We start from the raw sequence: 24,275 nt of genomic DNA on the forward strand, positions 1-24,275 counted from the left end.
TTCTGGTACATACAGGCTGCCTACAATTACAGCTGTACTAGTATTTGCCAAAAAGGGACGCAAAGTGTAAGAAATAGGCGAAGATGTGGTTTTATTGGCTTTTTAATAATACATTCATTATTAATGGGGTAATGGACCGCGGGCCGGTCCAAATTGCTTGAAGGGCCTGATCTGGGCCCAGGGCCTTAAGTTGAATAGCCTTGCTCTAAATTGACCATAGGTGTGTGAGTGAATGGTTGTTTGTCTCTATGTGATGGACTGGCGAACTGTCCAGTGCGTGACCCCAGCTATCGCCCTATGTCAGCTGAGATTGACACAGCTCCTCCTGCGACCCCCTTGGAGGATAAAGTGGTAGAAAATGGATGGATGGATGAAATACATGTGTGAAAGTCAGTAAGAAATAATCCAGTAAATAAGCCAGTCCTCTGTTATGACTGAACTCGTTCACATTTCAGATCTGTGGCTCTCTGAAACCTGCAGTCATGAAATGGTCAAACAGTTATACTCTAAACCAATAAAAAAACAGCAGTAATCACAACTAAACTGAGCAGGATGTCTAAGTTTGAGTGGTCACACTAAAGTGTGCCTTGAGTGTATGAATACATAAGAAAGTGTGAATAATAGAGAGAGGGAGCGACAGGAGGGGGAAAAAATAATTAATGCAAAATAAAGTATTTCACGATAACAGTGGTGCCACAGACAGTCGTGGTATTATGAGCGTAAAATGATCATTAGGGGCTTCTAATGGCAAAATCAGTCACGCTACCACACAAACACAGCCGGTGTTAAAGGAAGTTAACAATATTGTGTCGTCGCTGTGTGATGATTTTATGCCCCATAAAAATCTGATTTATTTTCCCATGATTGTCAACATCAGAACCAGGACCTGAATTAAACATCGTTGCTTTGGCTAAATGTTCGACGACACTCAGAAGAGAAACACGCACGCATGTTGAATTGGAAATGTAATATTTTAAGCCTTGTCTCCTTTCCTGGGAGAATGAATTGTTTATTTATTCACGCATTAATAATTATAATAAAAAAAATAAAAAAGTCGTCTTTAATCAAGCAAAGAGTCATACGCCATTCGGCTGCTTTGATTAACGCCGTCAGCTGTGGAATACACGGACCGCATTACAATACTCTTCATTAAACCATGTGATAAATGTGAAAATGGCTGTAAATGGAAATTAGACAGATAGTATAAGATGTACGAGATATGAGATAAATGCAAAATATACATGTAAATGATGTAAATGATAAAAATGTTATAATAAGAATAGAATAAATCTTTATTGTCCACCGACAATACACTAAAACAAGACCTAAAAACCACAATCAAAGCACATTAAAAGTAATTTATAATAGCCGCACATTTAAAAATAAGAGTAATAAGTGACAACACAGCTATTAATAGAATAAGGAATTAAGAAAAATTAGTATGCAACAGATTAAATAAACAACAATTATGAATGAATACATCATTATGTGATACATGCTTCACTGATTCCAGCTTCTGCAGTATTTGAATGTTATTTAAAGTTATTTTAATGTACTTTTATTGTGTTTTTAGGTCTTGTTTTTAGTGTAATCTGTGTTTCGTAGTCTGTAATCGGTGAGCAAAGATAATTTACCCCCTCGGTGGACAGTAAAGATTTGTTCTATTCTATTTATACCACAGTAAACAAAGAGAAATGCCACAATTATCTTCATTATATTATCTAAATTATCTTATTGAAAACATGTACAGTGTGTAAAATGATGACTATTTTGCAGATATTGTTGCTTCATGGATGAACACAATAATTTTCACACAATTTGAAAGTAGTCACAAAACAATTGCTGTACCGTTATACAAAAATAAGTAAATAAATAAATAATAGCTGTTGCTGTCATATCATCTGTTGTTGTTGTGCCACTGTGATGATACAAGAGCCGTAATAAAAGTAAAAAGCAAGTGACAAGCATATATAATTTTATTGGGGGGGGGCGATGATTTCAGACTTTCACTGAGCTGCCTGTTCTCCAGTTGCGGTACACGTGCAAATCTTACATTTTATTATTTATAGATTACTTTTCCATCATAAAACAAATACAGTACTTTTACTATTGTAAATTACTATATTATTATGTTGATTTATATCAAATCAAAGACATATTTTCAATTTTACATTTGAAATATTGTGAATGCTGATATGGTCTGCATAAAGGTGATTGCACTTGTTTTATGTAACTATAATGTAATGTAAACACAGATTTATTTAGACACTGAGAGCGTCTGCTGCTGCCGACAGTCAAGGTCATTCTCAATACCTGCACTTTATAATTATCCAAGTCCAACATTGTAGATTTGGGCTTTGACTAACATACACACACACACACATTTATGAGGGATTTTGGCTCCTGACTCTGAGCAGACAGAATCCTGGTTTCCTGAACATAGACTTGTTTATGTGTCTTGAAGTAGTAGGATTGGTCGTGGGCCCATGAATGACAGCAGCGACAATGTGTGTTGTTGTGTTGTGTTGTGTTGTGTTGTAGTCGAGGCTGACTGCAGATGGCAGGATGCTCTCCTTTCATTGCCAAGCTAATTGCTTTCCTTTAGCACAATGCTTGTGACAACAGTTTACTTTTCTAATAACACCATACGATAATGAAGGAGGGGGGTTGGCTTTCACTAAAGCCTAACTTGGCATTTATGTACTCCATAATATATATTTAGATTTTTTTTGTGTGTTATTAAAAAATGAATCTTTAAATAAAATCATAATTGGGGTAACAGCATTTCCTTTATCTTCTGCAAGAGGTGGAATCAGATTTACTGAAATTTACGATGTTGGACCAAAAAGCTGCATGGCTTACTGTGAACATGTTTGATTTCCCTTCCTGATGGACTTAAATGTGCTGCCATGAAAACAAATTTACATATGTGTGTGTGTGTGTGTGTGTTATTCTACAGTCATTGTTTGTTTGCATGAGCATCCTGACCAGCTTCAATGGGAAAACTGCTTTGCTTTAATCCAGACTCCTCTATAACTATACAGTGAGTTTAAAGAAGTTCCTCAAATCTTTTTTTATGGTTTAACCAATTGTCCAATAAGGTATTTTTCAACATTTGTGTGAATTTCTCAAGAAATAATTCAGAGATCATTTATTAAAAATGTATTATTATTATTATTATCTATGAGGTGGTGAGATTGTCTATTCAAACTCTCATCAAACAGCCAAACAGTCAGAACCAAGTCATAGCTATTATGTAAATTTACTGTATTGGTCATTAGACCATGTGGTGTTCACACCTGTTTTCCTGACAGGTGTGAACACCACTGTAGCCACGAGGCCCTGAGACACTTATTTGAACCAAACAAGCCAGAAAGTGGTTTAATATCACTTTGTTTCCTGGTGACATTGAATATTTACCACAAAAAAAAATACCTGGCAATTTACATGACCTGCTGTTCACAAAAATCACAGTTTATTCAGACAAATAACTCGATAAGAAAAGTGGTGGGGCAGGATTTATTAATCTTTTTTTTATATATAAATTTTTAAATTTTTGCTCACGTTTTAAATGTCCCATATTATGCAAAATCAACGTTTTAATAATTTTAAGAATCTGGAGGCCCTACCAGTCGCCAAAGTGTGAAAAAATATGTTTTTTTTGCTGTACAGGAGATAAAACACGCAATGTTGACTTCCGTGCTCCTTGGGACGTCACAAGACGCTAAATTCCTGGAATTGTTGTCTCGCGGAGCTCCGCTTTGTCCGTAAAACATGCGAGAGTGCCGGCGAGGGCAACGGTATCCAAAAACCGGAAAAGTTCTATTCTTGGCTCCACAGTGCAGCACAGAGTTCTACACAAACTTCCAGCCTCAGAGGATTTATCTGTCCAGTGAATGCAATGTGCCTGCTAGAGCCTGCAAATGATCACTTTTCAAAATGCTAACTGCTGTTAGCTCCCAGTAGCCTCTGTGGCTGATGTCATTTCCTGTCCCCCTTTCCTTGTAATTTTTTTTTGTAAAGCGATACTACTAACCATGGCTGTTTTGGCAGGGTGATTGAGCTGCTGTGGTGCTTCATCCTTATGGTATTTTGACCAAAGCATGTCACAGACATGTTCATTAGGAGAACAGGGAACTCGTTTAATTTGGAGAAATGGGATATAATATGGGGCCTTTAAACAAAATGCGAGACATCACAGATCTGTGACTCTTCCTCCAGCTACTCTCATCAAAACCGTCCACGCAGTCCTCCAATTAATCAATTTTGTCAGCAGAAAAGGTCAAGTTTGCATATTTGCTTTTCTTAAGAAGCCACACACACACACACACACACACACACACACACACACACACCGTTTTATTCAAACATGCTGGTGAAAGCCCTGCTGCTCTGAAACAAATCAAACCCATCAGTGGAAAAGCAGCGCGTTTTCCGATGACAGCAGGGAACGCGCTGAGGAACTGTGTCTGATTATTAAACTCTCAGTAGAGACGCCGCACAAATGGAAGACTGACTCATATTTACACACTGCAAAATCCCAAAGTGGATGGATGCCACTTTGGCTCCAGATAGATTTAATGTTAAATATCCATTAAGAAATTAATCCATAAAAGCATTGTTTTAAGATACCAACGTTTATAACCCATTGAATCTCGATAAATGCATGGAAAGTAACATTAATAACATGTCCAATGCATAAAACAATGGCCCACGATATAGCACAGCAGTTAAAAACACTAGTGTGTTTGGAAAGATAACTGGCCTAAGTGAAGTTGTAAGAGCTTCATCACTGCAGCCAAAGGGTGTGAAGTAATGAGGAGTACTGACTGTGGTTATCTATTATAGGACTAATTATAGGGATATGCCTCGGGCTCAGCAAGTGTCCCTCGCACCATACTATCTGTGATCTATTCCAAACCTCGAGAGGGGCTCGACAAGGTTAGAAATTGAATGAAACAGACAGCTCGGTGATTGTAGCCATTGTCATATTATCTCATCGTATTATTACCTCAACAAAAACAACAAAATTGCCTTTCAAAATTAAAGAAAAGGTTTTGATTGGGACTATTTGGTCTGCGTGTGTGCGTGTGCACACGCACACAGCTGTCTGAGGGTGATTATGGTTTGACAGCTGCTGACAGAGAGCCCAACTTAAAGCGAGTGAAGAGGTCTTAAAAAAAAAAAACGGCAGTAGCTCTCCGAGTAGCTATACCCCTCTCTGTTCACTTTCTCCCCCCCACCCTCCACCCCTCATCCCTCTCTGAAAAGCTGCAATTACCATGTCAGCTGCTGGGCTGCTAACATGAAGAAAATAGCTCAAGCTAATGATTCACTCACTTGTTCAGTCAGTGAGAACAGTGGTGATTGGGAAACTGGAACAAAACAACGTTAGATGTGTGATGTTGACTCTCAGGTGTGAACTTTGTGGAATTAGTGAAAATACCGTGATGCTTCTGCCCTTCTAGAAACAGAGCCCATTTCTGGATAGGTTCGAAAAACTAAATCGTAGCCTCAATTATTCTCACCAGCAGGGGGACTCAGTGAGCCCGACAAAGTGTTGATGCTTTGAAGTTGCAGTAGCTGTGTTAGATGTGCAAAATGTCTTAAAGGTCCCATATTCATTTAATACTTTAGACCAGGGGTCACCAACCTTTTTGAGACCGAGGGCTACCTGAAGGGTAAAGAATAATATGGAGGGCAACCATATTAACATTTTATGCACTATTTTTTTTTTTTTTTACCATTTAAATTTTTAATATTATGCATTCAATTGCATACACATCAATTCCAGTGCTTACTCCTAAATATCATCAGTTTTTATAAACAATATCAATGATATTTTACAGAGTGATCATATGGATAAATGCAAGTGAGGTGAAGTGAAGTGAGCCCGCGGGCACCGTACTGGCTGCCTGCGGGCTACCAGGTGCTCGCGGGCACCACGTTGGTGACCCCTGCTTTAGACTATAGACTCTGGAGGCCCTAACAGTCGCCAAAGTGTGAAAAAAGATGACTCACTAATGTTTTTGTGGTCCTCCTCAGTCGAAGTACAGGAGATAAACATGCGATGTTGACTTCCGCGCTCCTTGGGACGTCACAAGATGCTAAATTCCTGGAATTGTCTCCCGGAGCTCCACTTCCGGAAGTCCGCGAAAAGTTCTATTCTTGGCTCCACAGTGCAGCACAGAGTTCTACACAAACTTCCAGCCTCAGAGGTTTTATCTGTCCAGTGGATACATGTTATGTATGACGGCAATGTGCCTGCTAGAGCCTGCAAATTATCACTTTTCCAAAAATGTTTTATAACAAGATACTACTAAACAGAGCAATTTCCAATTGTGCCATCTGCAGGTTAAAATCTGAACTACACAGTACAGTATGCGAGGTTCAGAGAAATGACACAACAAGCAAAAGGAAAGAGATGTTGGTTGATTTATTAAAAAATAGTTTCGAGTGGTTTGATTTTTAACTGCAATTAATTGTAAACATCCCTAGGCTGCTTCCTGTTGTCAGTAGGTGGCACAATAATTGTCACCGTTTCATTCATATTTCAGTTTCAGGTGCATTATGTTATACATCTAAAGCAACTGGCCATAAAATCCTCCTAATGTGTCACAGAGACTCAGGAATAATGTTCATATAACAAACTGAACTCACCAACAACAACAGTACAGCCAAAATATTTGCATTAAATATATATATTTGTGGACTGCAAATCATGTTTATGTTTTGAAATCATGTTTTGGCATGTGGCGCCACCTACCGCCGTCTACCAATCATTGCCGTCAATAGAGTCTCAGCTGCCGAGCAACCACGGGTTGCCAGTTATGTCTGAGTTACAATGGCGGATAAAATGAAACCTAAAAGACCTCTGTATTTTGAATTTGAGTGTAGTAACCATTTTTGGCCACATTCTTACATATGGCGCCTTTAAGTCAATTTTAATTTTTTCAACACAAAGTGATGCTCGACAGTTGACACTTTTTCCTCCGCCGTCGTGGTGAATGTAACGCTGATATACGATATATGCTGATATATGAAAATATGTTCATAATCATGATGGTTTCCTTAGCTTGCAGTTCATTACAGATAAACCAGGATTCATTTTCCCTGCTGAACATGATTTTTAATGGGCTAGCTTAAAGTGTTTGAAGGGTTTTAATATTCTACTTATCATTAAAAGCAGCTGTGATGTATGAGCCCTCCTCACTTTGGTCCCAAGAGTTTTGAGGAAGTTACCCTCAGAACTTGATAGTTTCTTCTTTATTTATGTTTTTGGAGCGATACTCTATTTATGTCCCTGAGAATCAAAAGGTAACAGTCCTTTTTATTTATTTTTTTACTCCTGTAACAGAGTGAGCCTTTCAAGTTTCTATTCTTCCTCAAGACTTAAGAAGTCGTGTAACAGCCTCTCATCAGAATCAAACTCAAAGGTCATTCAGAACCTCTGTCGCTACTTGCAATTAGCAGTCTCCTGGTGAGAGGTGTTTAAGTGGCTTGAAAGAGTTTATGTTTGTCTGATGTTGAGCCTTCCTCTCAGTGAAGTTTTACTTGCAAGTACTTTGTTTTCCTCCCACACGATGAATTAGACTAATGAGACGGCTCTTCAAGTGGGACTATCTCTGTCCGGTCTGCATAATAATCCTCTTATAACCTTTCACTTTGATGCCTCCAAGTATGAACTGTGAGAAGTGATATTCATGTCATTTATGGAAGTTTTTAAGTTATAAAAATTTAAAAAAAAAAGTAAAAAAAAATATGTCAAACACATAACTACTGGTGGCGACCTATCTAGGGTTTACCCTGCCTTTCACGCTACTACATTTCAGCTGGGATTGGCACCAGCAACCCTCATGTGGAGGATAAAGTGGTAGATGATGGATGGATGGAAATGCATTACTTTTTGTGTATTGGGTTTTAATTAGAATTTATTGGAATTCACCCTTTAACCCTTTAAGGTACTACTCAACTATTTGGTCGACTGTATCTGAAATATTGTAGGGTCTAATTTAAAATATATATGAATATATATTGCTTGTCGTTATTGTTATCATAAGTGAATAAAAAACACAAATAAATAATTTTTACTTTACTTTTTTCATGGTGCGTACCTTAAAGAGTTAACCCTTGCTTATTTTAACCATAAAAGCCAAATGTCCTGTGAGTAATTGCTTTTGGCCATTATTTTCCCAGAATACCTTTCAATATCTGGCAGTAATTTACAGTTTATTGCAAGTTAAAATGTTTTATTTAGAAAATACTCAGTGGTTGTACACAAGCACCTGGTTTTGCTTGTTAAAGTTGAAATTTGAACTGTATGAAACCTATTTAAAATAACATTTGTTTGAGTTTTTGTCTCAAAAAATGGAAACTATGTACGTACATGCGTTTTTCTAAATTTGATGAATGGGAAAATACTGCAAACAATTAGGTCTCATATATAGTAGAAAAGCCTCACTATGACCAGCTCTTCTCCTCAGGTCCATGCTCAGAGTATTTTTTTTATTTCACTTTACATTTTGTCTGCTCTACACGGCGTCAGTGATCGTGTGATGGCTGTAGTGTTGTTACAGGTTCTGCTGTCCTCTGATGGACGCAGAGGTAAGCAGCACAGTTATTAAGCTGCATAATTTATCAAGCTGCAGTACTAAAGTATCTTTGAGAACATTGGCTTCACACACAATGTATGCGGGCACTTCTACAGTGGCTGATATCTCACACACAAACTCACCTGAGATGTTCCATGTCATTGTTTCTCTCCCCAACGCCATTGATTTCATTAAATTGGATAAACAAGCAGAATTGGCAGAAAATCCATCAAATCATTTTTGTAAAAAGGCTGACATAGCAGTATTGATAGTGTGCCATTTGTTATCATTTTATCTCACACACAAATTGGAAACTCTTGTCCAATACAGCAGTGGCAGGTCCCGAAAATACAATAGTAACTGTGTTACATTGAAAGGGAGGGTGACGCGCTTTTGCATAATAGAATTCGGCTTTCACTTTGAATGCAGTGGGCAAAGGGGGCATAGTCTTCCAGTTTGCCAGTTGACACTTATCAGGAAGTAAGAATATATTGAATGGTCACCAGGGGGCAACGCTGCTGATTGCAAAACATCTTGACAAATAGATAGATAAAACAAAAATGGCATACAGCTACATCCTAAGTGTATCGCAGACAACACGTTTGCTCTAGTGCACTTGGTTTGTGCTATCAGAAAAATTCCAACAGTTTCTGAACACTTAGAAGTTGCAAGTCAAAGCCCACGTGTCGTTATTTCCATTTATGGTGATTTCCATTTATATGGTTTTTGTCTTTGTCACCAGAGAGAGTTGGAAAAACGCCTCTGATTTTGGACGTTTTGGAGAAAAAGACTCAAACAAATGTTATTTTAAATATGTTTTATACTGTTCAAATTTCATTGTTCATGTACAACTACCTTGTTTTTTGTTTTGTTTTCTTTCTTCATTTGAACATGCAATAAATTGTAAATAATAAAGTTAGTTACTGGAAAAATGGGCAAAAGCACTTACTCACGGAACATTTTCTGGCCCTTATATGGTTAAAAATAAGCCAAAAAGTAAATTTTGTGGCTTAGGTGTTAAAGGTTTAATTGGAGAAAATAGTTTTATGTGTGTGAGTGACCGTGCACATAATATTATGTCTGTGAGGGTGCCGTAACGGATTATGGTGAGAGTGTCCAGCCACAGCCGCTAGATAACAGACCCAGTCCTAGAGCTCCAAGGGTCCTTACTTTTCATGCATAGGTGCTTTATTACAAGTCTGAATAAAATACTAACTTGCCATTTTACAAATGTTCTTTGTTTTCTGTACGGGGTACCTAATAAATTCATAATTTAATAGCTGCTAAATTTGTTTTTCTCAAAGCTGAAAATGCGCCTTTTACAGTCAGTAATATAACGGCAGCCACTTCTGTGTCCTGTTACACAGAGGTCACGGAAACCAGGCTCTAAAAAGGCGTATCTGACAGAGCGCTGCTCTCTTACCCCATTTAGCCCCTATGATGGATAGATCATTTTATACACCATTAATCCATCCATTTGTCAATTACTATGGGACATTTTCGGGGCTGAGGATCTGGCTGCCCACAGGTCTCGGGAACTGTCAAGTCACTGAATGCCACGTTACATCACTGTTGACTGTAATTACAGAGCCTGTCCGAAGAGTAACAGAAACACTCATTAAACAAAAAGGTGCGATGGCTCCTCATGATGGCTTCTGCGCTTTCAGCGATCAGCGAATTTATTCTCCTTTGGTTCTGCGAACGTGTGTCGGGCTGAGGAGTATTTATCGTTGTGTTTGTTTAAAAAGCTTTCACTGAAAGACAAGTGCTCCGCTGATGACACTTACTCTGCTGTGTGTAAGGAAAATTATGCTCAATCTGCACTTAAGAGCATCACATTTTGACGCCGCGGAGAAGTGAGACGGATTTGTTTCCCGACACCTTGTAAAGCTCAGTTAATAAAAAGAAAATATGAGAAAATTGTACAAGATTAGGCAAATTAGTGCACAATGTTCTTGCCAAGGATTTGTTATGTTCTGTCCCTTTTATAGCAAATCTTAGTACATTACTTTTTTTTTTTGCATTATATGAACACCAGTTTATTTGGCTTACTGCTACTTATGCACAAGTAATATTGTGCTTTTGTTACAGCTGTATGGAGGTTGGGGGGGAAAAAAAGTGTTGGCAGGAAAGCTGTCCTCTACACATCCCTGGAAATTACCTCTGCTTGTGAAGATGTCCAGTTTTCTTCCTTCATCTCTGAGTGATAGGCGGATGTCTCTTTAACAGCTGGGCTTCCAGACACACACTGGCTCTCAGGCCCAATAAGCTGCTCCCTCTATTTGCTCTGCTCATTCTCCTGAGCACCATGGCCATCCAGATTAGAGCCCATGGCCTATTAGGCAACCAGGGAGGTGAGCAACCTGGAGAGTGTCGCACAAATGTGTGCACGCCTGTGTGCAGTGAGATACACACTGCAAGTCATTCTGGGTGAAACTGTCTGTAGGAGAGAGTGTGTTCGTCTTGTTCTTTTATTCGTTTGTTCTTGCGAGAGTAGAGGCCAGAAAAACATGTATTTCACTTTAGCCAATTCAATGTACACAAGGAGTTACAGTATTTTTTTTACAAGTTAAGCATTATTTTTACTCAACGCAGCATTTTCAGACCTCCTGAATGTTTGTAAATGTACAAGGTGCTATACATACAGTGGATGCATCCAAGGATAAAATGGCCAAGCTTTTTGGGGGAAAAATACTTATTATTTTCTCTTTACTAGTGCAGTGCCCGTAGGAAGTATGTATTCCTATAGTTGGAGCTGAAGAAGATTTTTCAGTTATGGTAATGCATGAACATAGGAAGGAACATAACGGCGAGCATAATACAAACTGGCGTGGCTGACAGCTTGCTACGCTAATGCTAATTAAAAATGAAAACATTTGCGTTGTGCCTAGTAATGAGGTTGTACAGTGTTTGTATTGTGTTAGCCCCACGCTAATGCTAATCGTAGCCTCGCTAGCTTACCTTTGGAAGTTGGCATGCTAATGCAAAATAAATATGTGCTCGCGCCGTGAGGACAGCCTCTTCACTACCACCTCCCCGCTCCAGACAGCGCAGCTGCTGCTGATGAGCCGCTGCCTGCCTGGTGCACCGTGATAAATCAGCGAAAATTAAAATTCCTCCAAAAAATGTGAAAATCAAGGATGCACACCATCGGGCCATGCTCAACCCATATCCAAAGTCTTAGGGCAATGTGACTAACGGTCAGCGAGATATGCCTGTCACAGACAGACACACAGACACAACATGCTTTATAGATAGATTTCAAATGACTCTCTATTTCTGTTTTCCTATTTCACAAAGTGTGTTTATTTTAATGTGAATGCACTTTTTGATTATAAATACCTAATGTGTATTCTTTACATGGTGCTATAGTTAATATGTATTTGTCTTGATATCTGATGTGAGTTGAGTCTATATAAGATGACGCACTGGTTGTACAGATGGCTAAATCCAGACAGAATAAACCTGGAAAGCGTCCAGTGTCACACTGTAGCATCTCACTGTAGCTCTTTAAAGCGTTGGGTCTGTGACAAACACACACTGTCGTGTATCGATACAAGCTCATAAATCAGCAATCATTCTCTCACACTGTGCACAGCGTAAGGCCAGGGGACAACACAACACACACAGGGAAATCTAATTTACCGATGCTGGAACACAGTGCTGATTTTACATGAGTGCCACTCTCAGATGGTGAAGAGGCTTTCCTCGTCTTTATTCTCATTTTTGTTGCGTGGCCGTCTAAATTCAGCCATCGTTTGTTTCACCCTCATTGTGTCACCTTTTGTCGGCTTTTCTTTTTTTTATGCCAAACATTTCTAAACTCCTCTGTGCAGTATTTTTATCAGCACCTGGCAGTGGACACATCGAGCATTACCAGTTAAAGTGTCAATTGTTGCTCGCAGCAGTTGGTGGAGCTCACATTCAGAGTTAAAATGGGAATCAGGCGTTCATTGTCATGGCCACGCACCTAAATGTACCAACATAAACTCAAAGGAAGTGGTGTTGCTATATATAGCCAAACATTATCATTAATAGTTGTTAACTCATCTACTAGAAACACAGTTACCTCACTTTTTGTAAGGCCTCCAGAGTCCCAAATATAAGAATTAAAATGATTAAAACGTTGATTTTACATAATATGGGACCATTAAACAAACATTTGTTTAAAGGTGCCATATGTAAGAATGTGGCCAAAAACGGTTACTACATTCAAATTCAAAATACAGAGGTCTTTAAGGTTTCGTTTTCTGACTAAACTGCCAACCCGTGGTTGCTCGGCAGCTGAGACTCTACTGACTGCAATGATTGGTAGATGGCGGTAGGTGGCGCCACATGCCAAAGCATGATTTAAAAACATAAACATGATTTGCAGTCTGCAAAATATTTTTTTAATGCAAATATTTTGGCTGTACTGTTGTTGTTGGTGAGTTCAGTTTGTTATATGAACATTATTCCTGAGTCTCTGTGACATTAAGAGGATTTTATGGCCAGTTGCTTTAGATTTATTACATAATGCACCTTTAAAACTAAACTCGTAAATATATTGGTGGTGTGGTTTCGATGCATAAGCAAGATGCAGCAGTCGGTGTGAACACACATCAGTCACGCCATTGCTGCAGCGAGTCACACGCCACACATCCAGTGTGAAACCAGGCCTTGTGATCTCGACCGTGCTCCACCTCTCAGGGGCCTGTGTTTTTTTCGAGGCCACGCAGCTCCACACAAACTCATCTTGTAAGTCAAAAGCTGAGCTTGATTCAAAGGAGGAAAAAAAAAAAAAAAAAAAGAGAGAACACAAAAACAAATCAGAAGACAAGGCAGACTGTAAATGGCTGCAGGCCATTCTCAAGCAGTGCAATCATGGTTTGTTTTGAGCCACTATCTTTTCCTCTGCTGTGATATTTGAAAATATTTAGTGTCATCATCGCCTTGTGCAGCAGAATGAAACTTCACATTGATAACCGAGCGTTCCCGTAGGGCCAACGCAATAATCAAGAATAGGAAAATGTGTTGGCCGTTGCCGTACAAATCCTCGGAGTCTCGGAAGTTTATTGCGGATGAAGTGCAATGTAACCCCAACCACGGGAAAACATTTGCTCATATTAAATCATTACTGAGTGAATGTCTATAAAGTGCATGTTATTTACACTTCTAATCAGCAAGTCGATGTTGTATTAACTGTAGTTGATTAACAGGGAGATTTAAGAGTTGAACTTTATTGTACCAACCCAGAACAATGCCGTTTAATTCTCCTCAGACAGCACAGCTTCACGGCCAGTTTAATTGCTGTCGTTTTACTACAGCTTTAAGTGTGACTAAATTGAGATTTCTTTTTTTTTTTTTTTTTTTTAAGCTGTTTAGGATTTTTTGTTTTTCAAAGAGACACAAAATGTACGAGCGTAATTGCTCAAAATGGCACCGTGCACCTGTGTAGGCTCGGTAACGATCCTATGCAAAAGTATAAATCAGAGAAGGCAGTTCAAACAGCCACATTCAGCCATTGGTCTCAAGCAAAATGAGTAACCTACATTTATTCACATCTTGTACTTGCACTTTACTTTTTTTTTTTCTGATACAGCACTGCAATACAGTGTCTGTACTCGTTTTTAATCCACATTTTAAAAATAAATTGAGTTAATGACTATATTGTCTTAGTTTTGATATTTTGAGTATATAATTATGCTCAAACCTATGTGCCATTATTTGAATATCTATACTGGGTCTTAACCCTTCAACACCTGAACCTCAAAATGTCCATCTGGTATATTTTATTTTATTTTCTTTGCTTATTTTAACCATAAAAAAAAACAGAGAATGTCCTATAACTGAGTGCTTTTGCCCATTTTTCCAGAATAACTTCCAATATATGGCAGTTATTTAAGTTTACTGCATGTTAAAATACTGTTTTAACATTTTACAGTGCAGTCGTGCACAGATTTTGCATGTTAAATTTGAAATTAGAACTGTATAAAACATCATTTTTTGAGTCTCTCAATGTTTTTTTTGTCTTAATGTGCAAAAACAGGCCAAAAAAGTGGAAAACTATGTACAGTTGTTTTTTTTTTGTCTTAGGCGACAAAGACACTGATTCTCTGGCTTCCTGAAACTAAAATTACTGTAATAACCACATGTTGGCTTGGACGAACAACCTCTCAGCTCTCAGAAACCATTGGAAACCAATTGTCGCGTAGTTACGGTAATGCAAAAATGCGCTTGTGCAAATGTGTTGTAAGCGATACGTTCCGTATTAAAGGCTTAAATATTAACCAAGTAAAAAATTTGAGTGCTCACTCCCAACCCCAACACTGCATTATATGATTGAGCTAATCATACCATCGATAGTCCACACGAGCCACCATTTTTATGTCATTTTTTGTCCACTTAATGGAAGCATATGCACCCACACACGAATAATTACCAAACTGGACAAATGTGGCGCATTGCAATGACGGTGTTTAATATACTTTGTGTTGCATTTTCCTCTCAGCCTCCTCCTCTTTAAAAAAAAAAAAAGAATCAGTTTGGATTCAATCCGAGTGCGGGGCAGTTCTGTGCGGGCTGGCACTTCATTGTGAGCAGAACATTAGTGAACCCATTAGCGTTATAAAGTCTCATTGTCTCTGTCAGTTGTGCTGATGCGGTCTCGTTCCAGCTCTTTGCTTGCGATGAGTACAGATGGACGGAGCTTGTTCTCTTTTGGACAGGCGGAATCATAGCTCACAGTTAGGACCCCCCCCCCCCCACAACTCACCCTATACTCTACAGTCACAGCTCATTGACCACTATTACAGAAAAGGAAACCAAATCATTGCAGGGGGTGGGTGGGTGGCAGTAGAGGACCTCTTCTCAACAGTTTTGCCCTCTTTCATCATCATTCATCAGTCATCACCGTGTCTCGATATCTACAGGGATGAGAGATGATTAAAGTCATCTGCAGCTCGCTCTGCGGAGAGTTTTTTTTTTTTGCATTAGTTGGAACAGCAAATACACTAAGAAAATATTTAATTTTCTCATTCCATACACTGAATAAACATTTCACACAAACATCTGATGATATCTTTGGGCTATAAAGATAATCGTCTCTTTTAATGAGAAAACAGTAGGTACAAAGTTATGGCGAGGGTAAATAGTGTCCCCCTTTCATGGAGAGACACACCACAGCGTTCATCCCATCTTTTATAGCTGCACCACATCTGCAGGCGTGATGTTAAGGAACGTGATCCGTTTCTGCGGGAATGTCTCAAGCTACAATAGACACAAACAGGCCGCTGTGGACAATTATATTCCGTGCCACAACCCCCGGTGTCCTCCAGTGTGTTTGCACATTGTGCCGCTTCAAAGTCAGTCGTCTGTTGGCAGCTCCTCTGCATTGTTTGGTGATTGGCTGGAAACTAAGTGGCGGTGACGGATTGTGATGTTGATGTATTTACCTCCTCGGCGCTGACAGGAAGCTGCTCCTGCGTTCTGACTGACTGGCTCTCGTCACAGCAGCCCGCCGTTGCTTTGTTTAACCCCGGTCAGGTTGAGGGAAGTGTTTGCTTACTCACTCAATGAGACGTCCGTGAAGATGAGAGGAAGACCTTCCCTAATCTTGGCTGACATTGGTGGCTTGGCAAGCGCGGCGCAGCTAACTCATTGCACTGCTAAAATGGCTGGAGAGGAAGCTCCGCTTTCTGTGGGATAAAGTTTGCGGGGACTAACACGGCGAACACAAAGGGCCTCTTCCGCATCAGTGCTGCTGTAATCACTGCTTTGATCTGTATGGAAATGCACGTCTGTGTGATCAGTTTACCTCTTTGAAACAAGTTGAACTAAGTCTCCCAAGATGGCCTTTCTATAGTCAATGAGCTGTTGGATTCGTCTGTCTGTCTGCTGGCAATTTAAGAGAAAAATATCTTCATATTCAGTGATTCAATCTATTTTTTCTGGTCATAACTGCTGCCAAAACGTCTAAGAATTTGATTTCAAAGATGTGCATGTATTTATGTAATTTCATTTATTTTAATCTATCACTGGCTTCATTACTTTTCATCGCATATTAACAAAACAATGAGTGTTTACATGCAAACGGATTATTATCGGGGTTTTTGTCGTTATCTGGTTATTCAAGTGCTCGTGTAAACGGAATAACCTGATTTCATTGTCGTATTTTGAAAAACGTTTAACACATCTAGGTTTCTGTCAATAATCGGATTTCTTAGAGACACGTATACACCTTAAACCAGGGGTCTCAAACTCAAATGACCTGGGGGCCAATGCACATCTATTGTGGTCAAGAGGGGGCCGGGCTAGAGAACAAAAAGTCGGGGGAAAAAAAACAACTGTTCACATTGCATCATGATATCACATGTATACTTAATAATACTATTTACGATGCAAAATGAATGTATTAATATCAAAAACAGACATTTATTTTAAATTACATAAATCGTAGTGTGGACAACTGTAATTAAAATTTGTGCCTGGAGCCGTTTCGACCACTGCCATTTGTGGCTCAGGCCCTAACAAATATTTATATATGTAATTGAATATTGTAAATGTTACATTTAATGACCAAATGTCTTATTATTACTGTTATAAAAATATAAAAAAAACATTGCTAGCAAACATATATTATATTCAGAGGTGGAAAGTAACGAACTACATTTACTCAAGTTACTGTATTGAATACTTTTTTTTGTGTATTTTGTATTTTTTTAAGTACAATTTAAAATCAGGATGTTGTATTTTTACTTGAGTGCGTATTGACTCAAGTATTGTACTTAGTTACTTTATAAATCCTATCCGTTACTGAGTAAAAATAAAAACTCAGTATAATGAAGACCTACAGGGGGAAAATATACACTAGAACCAGACGAATGATGATGTGATTAGCACCAGCACTGGCGCGTGAACATAGAGGGCGCGCGCCAAAAGTGACGTAATATCCTGTGTCGCGCCGGGCGCGTGAGCTCCAAAATAGTTTTTGGATTTCTGACCCTTTGTCATATTTCTACTACCCTCACACCCCACGCAAAGTAACTACTAAGTAACTTTTACTTAAAGTACATGTCAAATGAACTACTTTTTACTTCTACTCGAGTACATTTTCAGATGACTTCTTTTACTTCTACTTGAGTAATATTTCATTATCAAGTATTGGTACTTTTACTTGAGTACAATATTTTAGTACTTTTTCCACCTCTGATTACCTGATATATCACCTCAGCTCCCCACTGTTTTTAAAAAATGGTTGTGGTCCATGTTTTCATGATAACATGATATTAGGTGGGGGGCCGCATGTGGTCCCCGGGCCGCCAGTTTGAGAACCCTGGTTTATTATTGGCAGTAATCAGTTTTTTATGGTGTGCATGTAAACGCATTGAAGTGGATGAGGTCAAAATCCTGTATTAAGGGACAGTAGATGGAGCTATTTTCTATTTATTTTAAGGTTACTGTGGAAAATTTGGAAAACCCTGTGCTTGAACCAGGAGATAATACACACACACACAGGCAGTCACACACACACACACCTTTGCCTTGTCAGCTAACCCCCTCTAGTGCCGAGCATCCTGCACAGATGCGCGCAGTCTCCCAGTGTAGCCGCCGCTCCAGCTGCCTCCTCCGCTGCATCCGCGTCATTTCTCTCTTCGCGTGCTCACGTCTCGTAGCGGACCTGTTTGGAGACAGACCGACCGACAGACAGACAGACAGACAGACATCTGGCAGTCCGGCGGCGCGTCCTCTGCGCCAACAGCGGTGATCTGTTTATAACCCGTGCGCAACGGAGACGCACCGACATTGACGAGTTGTCTCTTTGAAACAATGTAATAAAGGGTGACTGAAGTCAGTTTTTTGGAGGGCGGGCGATCTCTGAAGTTGTTTAGGAGACAAAAGTACCTCAAATACATCTCCGCGACTTTATCCACACAACCCGTCTGTGCCGCGTCGTCGCTGCCGCCGCCGCCGCCGCCGCTGTCGCCAGGTGAAGGATGGATCTCTTGTTCCGTCATCCGGCAGTTCTCTTTGACCAGGACCATATGTAAGGATCGGGACCAGTAAGGACCGCTTTTTTTTCCGACTACTCTCCTCTCGGCCAGAATTCGTCCCCCCGGTGATGGATGTTGCAGGAGACATGAGTTGTGGGAAGAGATTCTTCCTTGTGTCACTCTTTCTCGGAATTGTCCTCACTCGCTTGAGCCAGTGCAACCAAGGTGAGGCGAAGGGAACGCACGCACATCGATGACCCACTCGAGATTATTCAGTAACGTGTGTTAAATGTGTGTTAATGTGTGTCTCCGTGTTAGTGTTAGAGTGGAGTCCGATGATAAACTGAGAGCAAATCACTGCAGGATAAAAGGTGCAACGCGCAATACTGACCATCCAACGCGCGTATAGTGTGCCAAACGTGACAAGTGTGATATGTCAATCGTCTTTGTTGTATTTGAAAAGCAGTATAGGAAGGGATTTGGATTGTTGACTTATAATAATAATAATAATAATTGATTATGATGTTGTTTAAAAATGAAAATGGCTTTATAATCCTTATAATATATATATAATATGGTCCATGGAACTAATTTGGCACAAAATTGAAGTTTTCCCCCCAATAGACTTTATTGGATTGTGTCAGACAAAAATTCATAGACAATAGAAAAAGGGGTGAAAAAAAGAGTGAGTGAGAAAAAAAATTTTTTTTTTTAAATGGAAATGAACTGTGAAAGTGACAAATCTAAGACATCTTTAATTACATTTTCACACACACACACTGAGAGAATAGCAGCCGAATACTGAATCCAAATGTGGAGCGACAGTTTTGTGAAAGTGTGAGATCAGACTCTCACGCGTGTGTTTTTTGATATGCACAAAGTTTTTACGTGCCAAAAGATGAACCGATTCACTGACGCCGTGTGGGGATCGCACGTGTGCTGCGACACCTGTGATGTTGGTATAGTGTGAACAAGCGTGTGTGTGCACACAGGACACAACACTTTACATCATCCCTTTGCATATATACATACCTTTCTGAGTGTATTCCTCATGCACGTACACAGCTTGAGCATCAGTGAACTTTAAAATAGTCTTATTGATTTGCACCGGTGGAACTGAAAAGGATCAGCTTCTCTCTCCCAACGTCTTGGTAATGTTTTATTGTTCTCTTAGTTCGATGAGAGTAATGCGACTCCCCGTGCTCCTCGACAGCTGCTACATAACGGCCTCACTCTGTGTTTTTCTCTCGGCCACGGATTGAACGATTGAACCGAGGTCTGCTCTTTGTGACTGGTCTGGGACCTGAGCGGCACAAACGCAGTAGTCCTTAATAAGATCAGCTAAACTGACAATAACACAGATATGAAGACTAGGTTAGGTTAGGTTAGAAAGATCTGGCATATGAGAATATTAAAATGAACTTTCTTTGTTGACCTTTCTGCTAAAATCCAAGCTGCGTTGTGACCGTGGCAAAGAAAACGTGCTCTTGTGTTTTTCTGCTCAGCTACAGTATACACTATTTAAGCTGGGGACAAAACCTGACACTGTTACTTTGGGGACATTTTGGGTCGTTTGATTTGGACAAATAGAGCTCCAAAATTGGGGATTTCACACACACAAAGACAGCTATTAGGAGAACAATGACAAAAAATAAACAATCACCTTTCGCTTCTTCTCTCTCTCTTCCAACTTGCACTCCCCATCAGTGCATCTCCCATATTCTCTACTTTTTGTTCATCATTTCCGACCCCCTGTTGAAAAGGCAATGTTTGTGATAATGAACGTTCACAAATTCCATTTTGCTAACCGGATCTTTGGAACCTTTTGTCATTTTCCTGAGCAGACGATTGCTCAGACCCAGCAGCAAACCCGGGGATGTCTTTGTTCCGCCGCTTCTGACATCGCTCGGATTGTTCTCTCCGAGAATGAAATCCTTGCATTCCAAACTTGAAAAGTGAATCAAATGACAACGCTTATTTTACGTTATATTAATGTATTCGGTGTAACGCATCGCTCTGACTGACACACTGCTGGGTCTTTGAAAGCAGAACTGCCGCATGAGCTGACTAAAGACTTAAAAAAAAAAGTCATCATGGAAAATCATCTCTGCGCTGATTTTTGAGGATGGCTGATTACATTGTGTGATCTGGCTGGTGCCACCCACAGAGTGCTGATAACACGGTCACTGCTGCAGATGGAGGAGATATTAAGCAGCAGCGTGCTGTCAAAGAAAATCAATCACCCAGCAAATCCCAGCCAGTCACCATAAGAAAATTAACTCTGCACGTTTGACTCACAATCTCGTACATTGTGTATATTTACAGTTATTGGTTTCCACTATGACTGTGTTTGTATTGAATTAGAAACTTCAAAATACTTTACTTTACATTCAAGACGCATATTTCGCCCATCTGAGTCTCTGCTTCCTGAACTTTATGATCTACTGCTGAACAACATCCGTTTAATAGTTGACTCTTCAGCCAAACAAACCCCTCACAATTCATTTTTATGCCTCGAGGGGGGGGAAACTGTTTAATTTTGAAATGTCATTTATATGAATTAGCTTTGGTAAAGAAAAACAAAACAGAAGAGAGAGAGCGAGAGAGCTGTGCTGGTGTTGCATTCAAAAGCGTCCCCTTGGGGGTTTTTGTCAGTTTGTTATGAGAGCAGATTTGCTGACATCTTTAACTTAGTTGAAGCCAGGTCATTTACACAGCAGCCCACACAGGTGTTTTCATTTGTTTTGTCCAAATTACAAATTGTCCCATGTGTAAAAAAAAAAAACTATGAAAACAACCAAAAAGGTATCAAGATGATCACTGCCGTGTTTACTGTGCATGTAAAAGCTTTCCTGCATAGTAAATGCACTTAAAAAAGTAATGGCACACTTTGAAAACAGCCAGCGTTGTTGTGTGGGAGAGCTGCTAACTATCGGGAAGTTTTTACTAAATGGAGAAAGAAAGTATCCGTTTGTTCACAAAAATGTCTTACGAGTCAGTTGCAGTTGAATTGACCATAACTGTACTATAAAGTATCATTTAGTTTAGTGTTTTGTGTTTGAGCGCAGAATCAAAGCACCTGTTGTGATATCATTTATCGAGGTGACGTCAGACACTTGACGTGCTGCTATTGGCATGAGTTCAGATCACTAATCTCTCATTTAAAACACTTAAAACCTATATCAAATCTAATCTGGTGTTAATGATGTCGTCGACAGTTTGATCTTGGCGGAGTGAGGAGATGTGCTAAACACCCTGTCATGCTCGTCTGACTGTCTCTGCTGTTGATAATGTCATGGCGTATCATCCCCTCATCTGCTGTGAGCCCGGTGCTGTTCACAGCCGTCACTTAAACACTCATCAGCATCCACAAGTCTATGTTTTATTATATTATATTGTCATGAGGAAAAAAAAAGACAAAAAAAACCTTGAAATTTCAAACTCGAGATCTCGATTTTCAAACTCAACATCTTGAGTTTCCAAAAAATGATGAAAAAAAAAAAAATTGTCTATTTTTTGGTCATTTTTTGAAATCTCGAGTTTGAAAGTCAAGATTTCGAGTTTCCAAAAAATGATGAAATGAATTTTTTTTGTCCACTTTATTTGTAATTTTTTGAAATCTCAAGTTTGAAAGTCGAGATCTGGAGTTTCCCAAAAAATTATGAACATTTTTTTTTTGTCAATTTATTTGTCATTTTTTGAAATCTCGAGTTTGAAAGTCGAGATCTTGAGTTTTAAAGTCAAGATCTCTAGTTTCCAAAAAATTATGAAAACATTTTTTTTGTCAACTTTATTTGTCATTTTTTGAAATCTCAAGTTTGAAAGTTGCGATCTCTAGTTTCCAAAAAATGCTGAAAAAAAACTTTTTTGAAATCTCGAATTTCAAAGAGATTTCAAGAAAATTATGAAAAAAAATTACACATTTTTTTTCAACCCATTTCAATCCTAAACTTTCAAACTCATGATTTCATTTTTTTTTTCCATCAGTTTTTTTTTTTTGGTCTTTTTTTTATTCCCTCATGTCACTCCGGGTGCTCCGTAAGAATTAACCTTGCACTTCAAAGGTGTTTGTACTTATATGAGTCTTGGTTAGAGAGAGATAAAATATTACAACATACTCAAGCGTCTCCAGACTGATCCTGTTTTACAAGGACTGCGGATGATGGACTGTCGACCTGTCCTGCTTCGCACCCGCCTTCCGCCTGGATTGGCTCCAGCCTCCCGTGACGCTCACGTGGAGGATATAGTGGTGTAGACACGCTGTGCTTGTTATTTATAGACATTTTTAATTGTACTTTAAAAACAGGTTATACTATGACTCAGGGGTCATATGAAGACTCATTACCTTTGCCAAACTTTTAAATGTCACAACCAGGCTTAGAATACGCTCACTCTTTTAAAAGCTTCATCATTTTTATTAATTGAAGGCGAACCTAAACTCGGCATGCCATGAGCCACACTAGCTATTTAACACAGTTGTCGGTTACGGGTTTATAGGTTTACATACTTAAACAAGGCGCTCGCACGTGCCCCCCCCCCCCCCCGTCGTCTGAATACTTGCACTGCTCCAAATTGAAATGTACATGCAGTAACAGTGGATGTGACTGCCACTGGGTCTGTTGTTAGCGCTGTAGTTATTTTCGGGGCTGTTTTTGTGGCCTACGAGGGCTGCAGGCCAGACAAGAAATGTCTTCTGGTGCTCCATATATTTATGAGTTGGCCAGCTCATGTTCTATTTATATCTAACCAGTGGAAGTCCCAGAGGAGCCTCAGCTCCAGGCAGGGTCTGTGGGTGCCTTGCTGAAAGATGACTTAATGGAGGGATAGAGGGAGAAAACAAAGAAAGGGAGGATGGATGGATATGTATCCTGTTCAGGCAGTTTTAGTGTACGTTGGTACACGATGTACGTACACCAAAAAGGTACAGTACATACAAGAGAAAGTGCACGTACACGAAAAGTATGCTTATATGTACACATGTATACTGCAATAAAATACTCCATCCAAGCTCAAGTTTTTGGCATCTTGTCCCTTGCCGCAGGTGTCAGATCACACTACTAACAAGTGTAATCCAATGTCAGGCGACCAGAGGTGTTTCATTTCGAAGCTGTTCACACAAATAAGGAAACACCTCTTGCGGGTCGGGGGTTGATTCCGTCACCTCGTCGCACGTTTTCCTCTCGAGCAGACCGTTTTTTCCACAACTCCTGTGAAGTTTGTAGCGGAAAGTTTTGGTCCAATGTCATCGTGTTTTTTCTGCGGGATACCTCCACGCCCGCAGTCCATCGTCGCCGCGCGTCAACTGCTCTGTATCTGTGGCCAAAGTGAGGTGTGCAACAACAACTGCTCAACAACTGTCAGTGTCTGCGCGGTCTGTAGGGGCTGCGCTGCTCAGCTGCTGCTCACAGTAGCCTAAAGGTGTCCATTAACACTATTGGCTGTTGCCAGCTCCGTCCTTCAGCCTGGCGCTGGCCACAGATGTGGCATAGACCCATCACTGGGCAGGAAAGAGCGAACACATGGAGAACTGGACTCGATCCAAAACCAGTCAACGTGAAAAAAAAAACACACACACACACACACACACACAAGCTATAACCTGGATGAGAGGACAGGATTGGAAGATGAAAAGGTCAACTGTGAGTCATTCTTTGTGTGTGACAGTACGGTCAATCAAAAGACCAATCTGCTTTTTTCAGATTGATGTAACGCA

The 24,275-nt window shown here is 39.7% G+C and overlaps 1 protein-coding gene across 2 annotated transcripts in view; it reads left to right on the forward strand.

Moving 5' to 3' along the window:
* Nucleotides 1-18,708: 18,708 nt before the first annotated feature.
* LOC310943050 (ephrin type-A receptor 6-like) overlaps nucleotides 18,709-24,275 on the forward strand; it is a gene marked incomplete at both ends in the record, with an annotated part of 165,300 nt that continues 159,733 nt past the window's right edge. For both annotated transcript variants that reach the window (XM_083908546.1, XM_083908547.1), the window contains one exon: nucleotides 18,709-18,787. In XM_083908546.1, the coding sequence (XP_083764672.1) occupies nucleotides 18,709-18,787 (79 nt within the window). The remainder of the gene's footprint in view (nucleotides 18,788-24,275) is intronic.

This window comes from Microchirus variegatus, assembly GCF_963457635.1.
Source record: "Microchirus variegatus genome assembly, chromosome: 22".
NCBI classification, from domain to species: Eukaryota; Metazoa; Chordata; class Actinopteri; order Pleuronectiformes; family Soleidae; genus Microchirus; species Microchirus variegatus.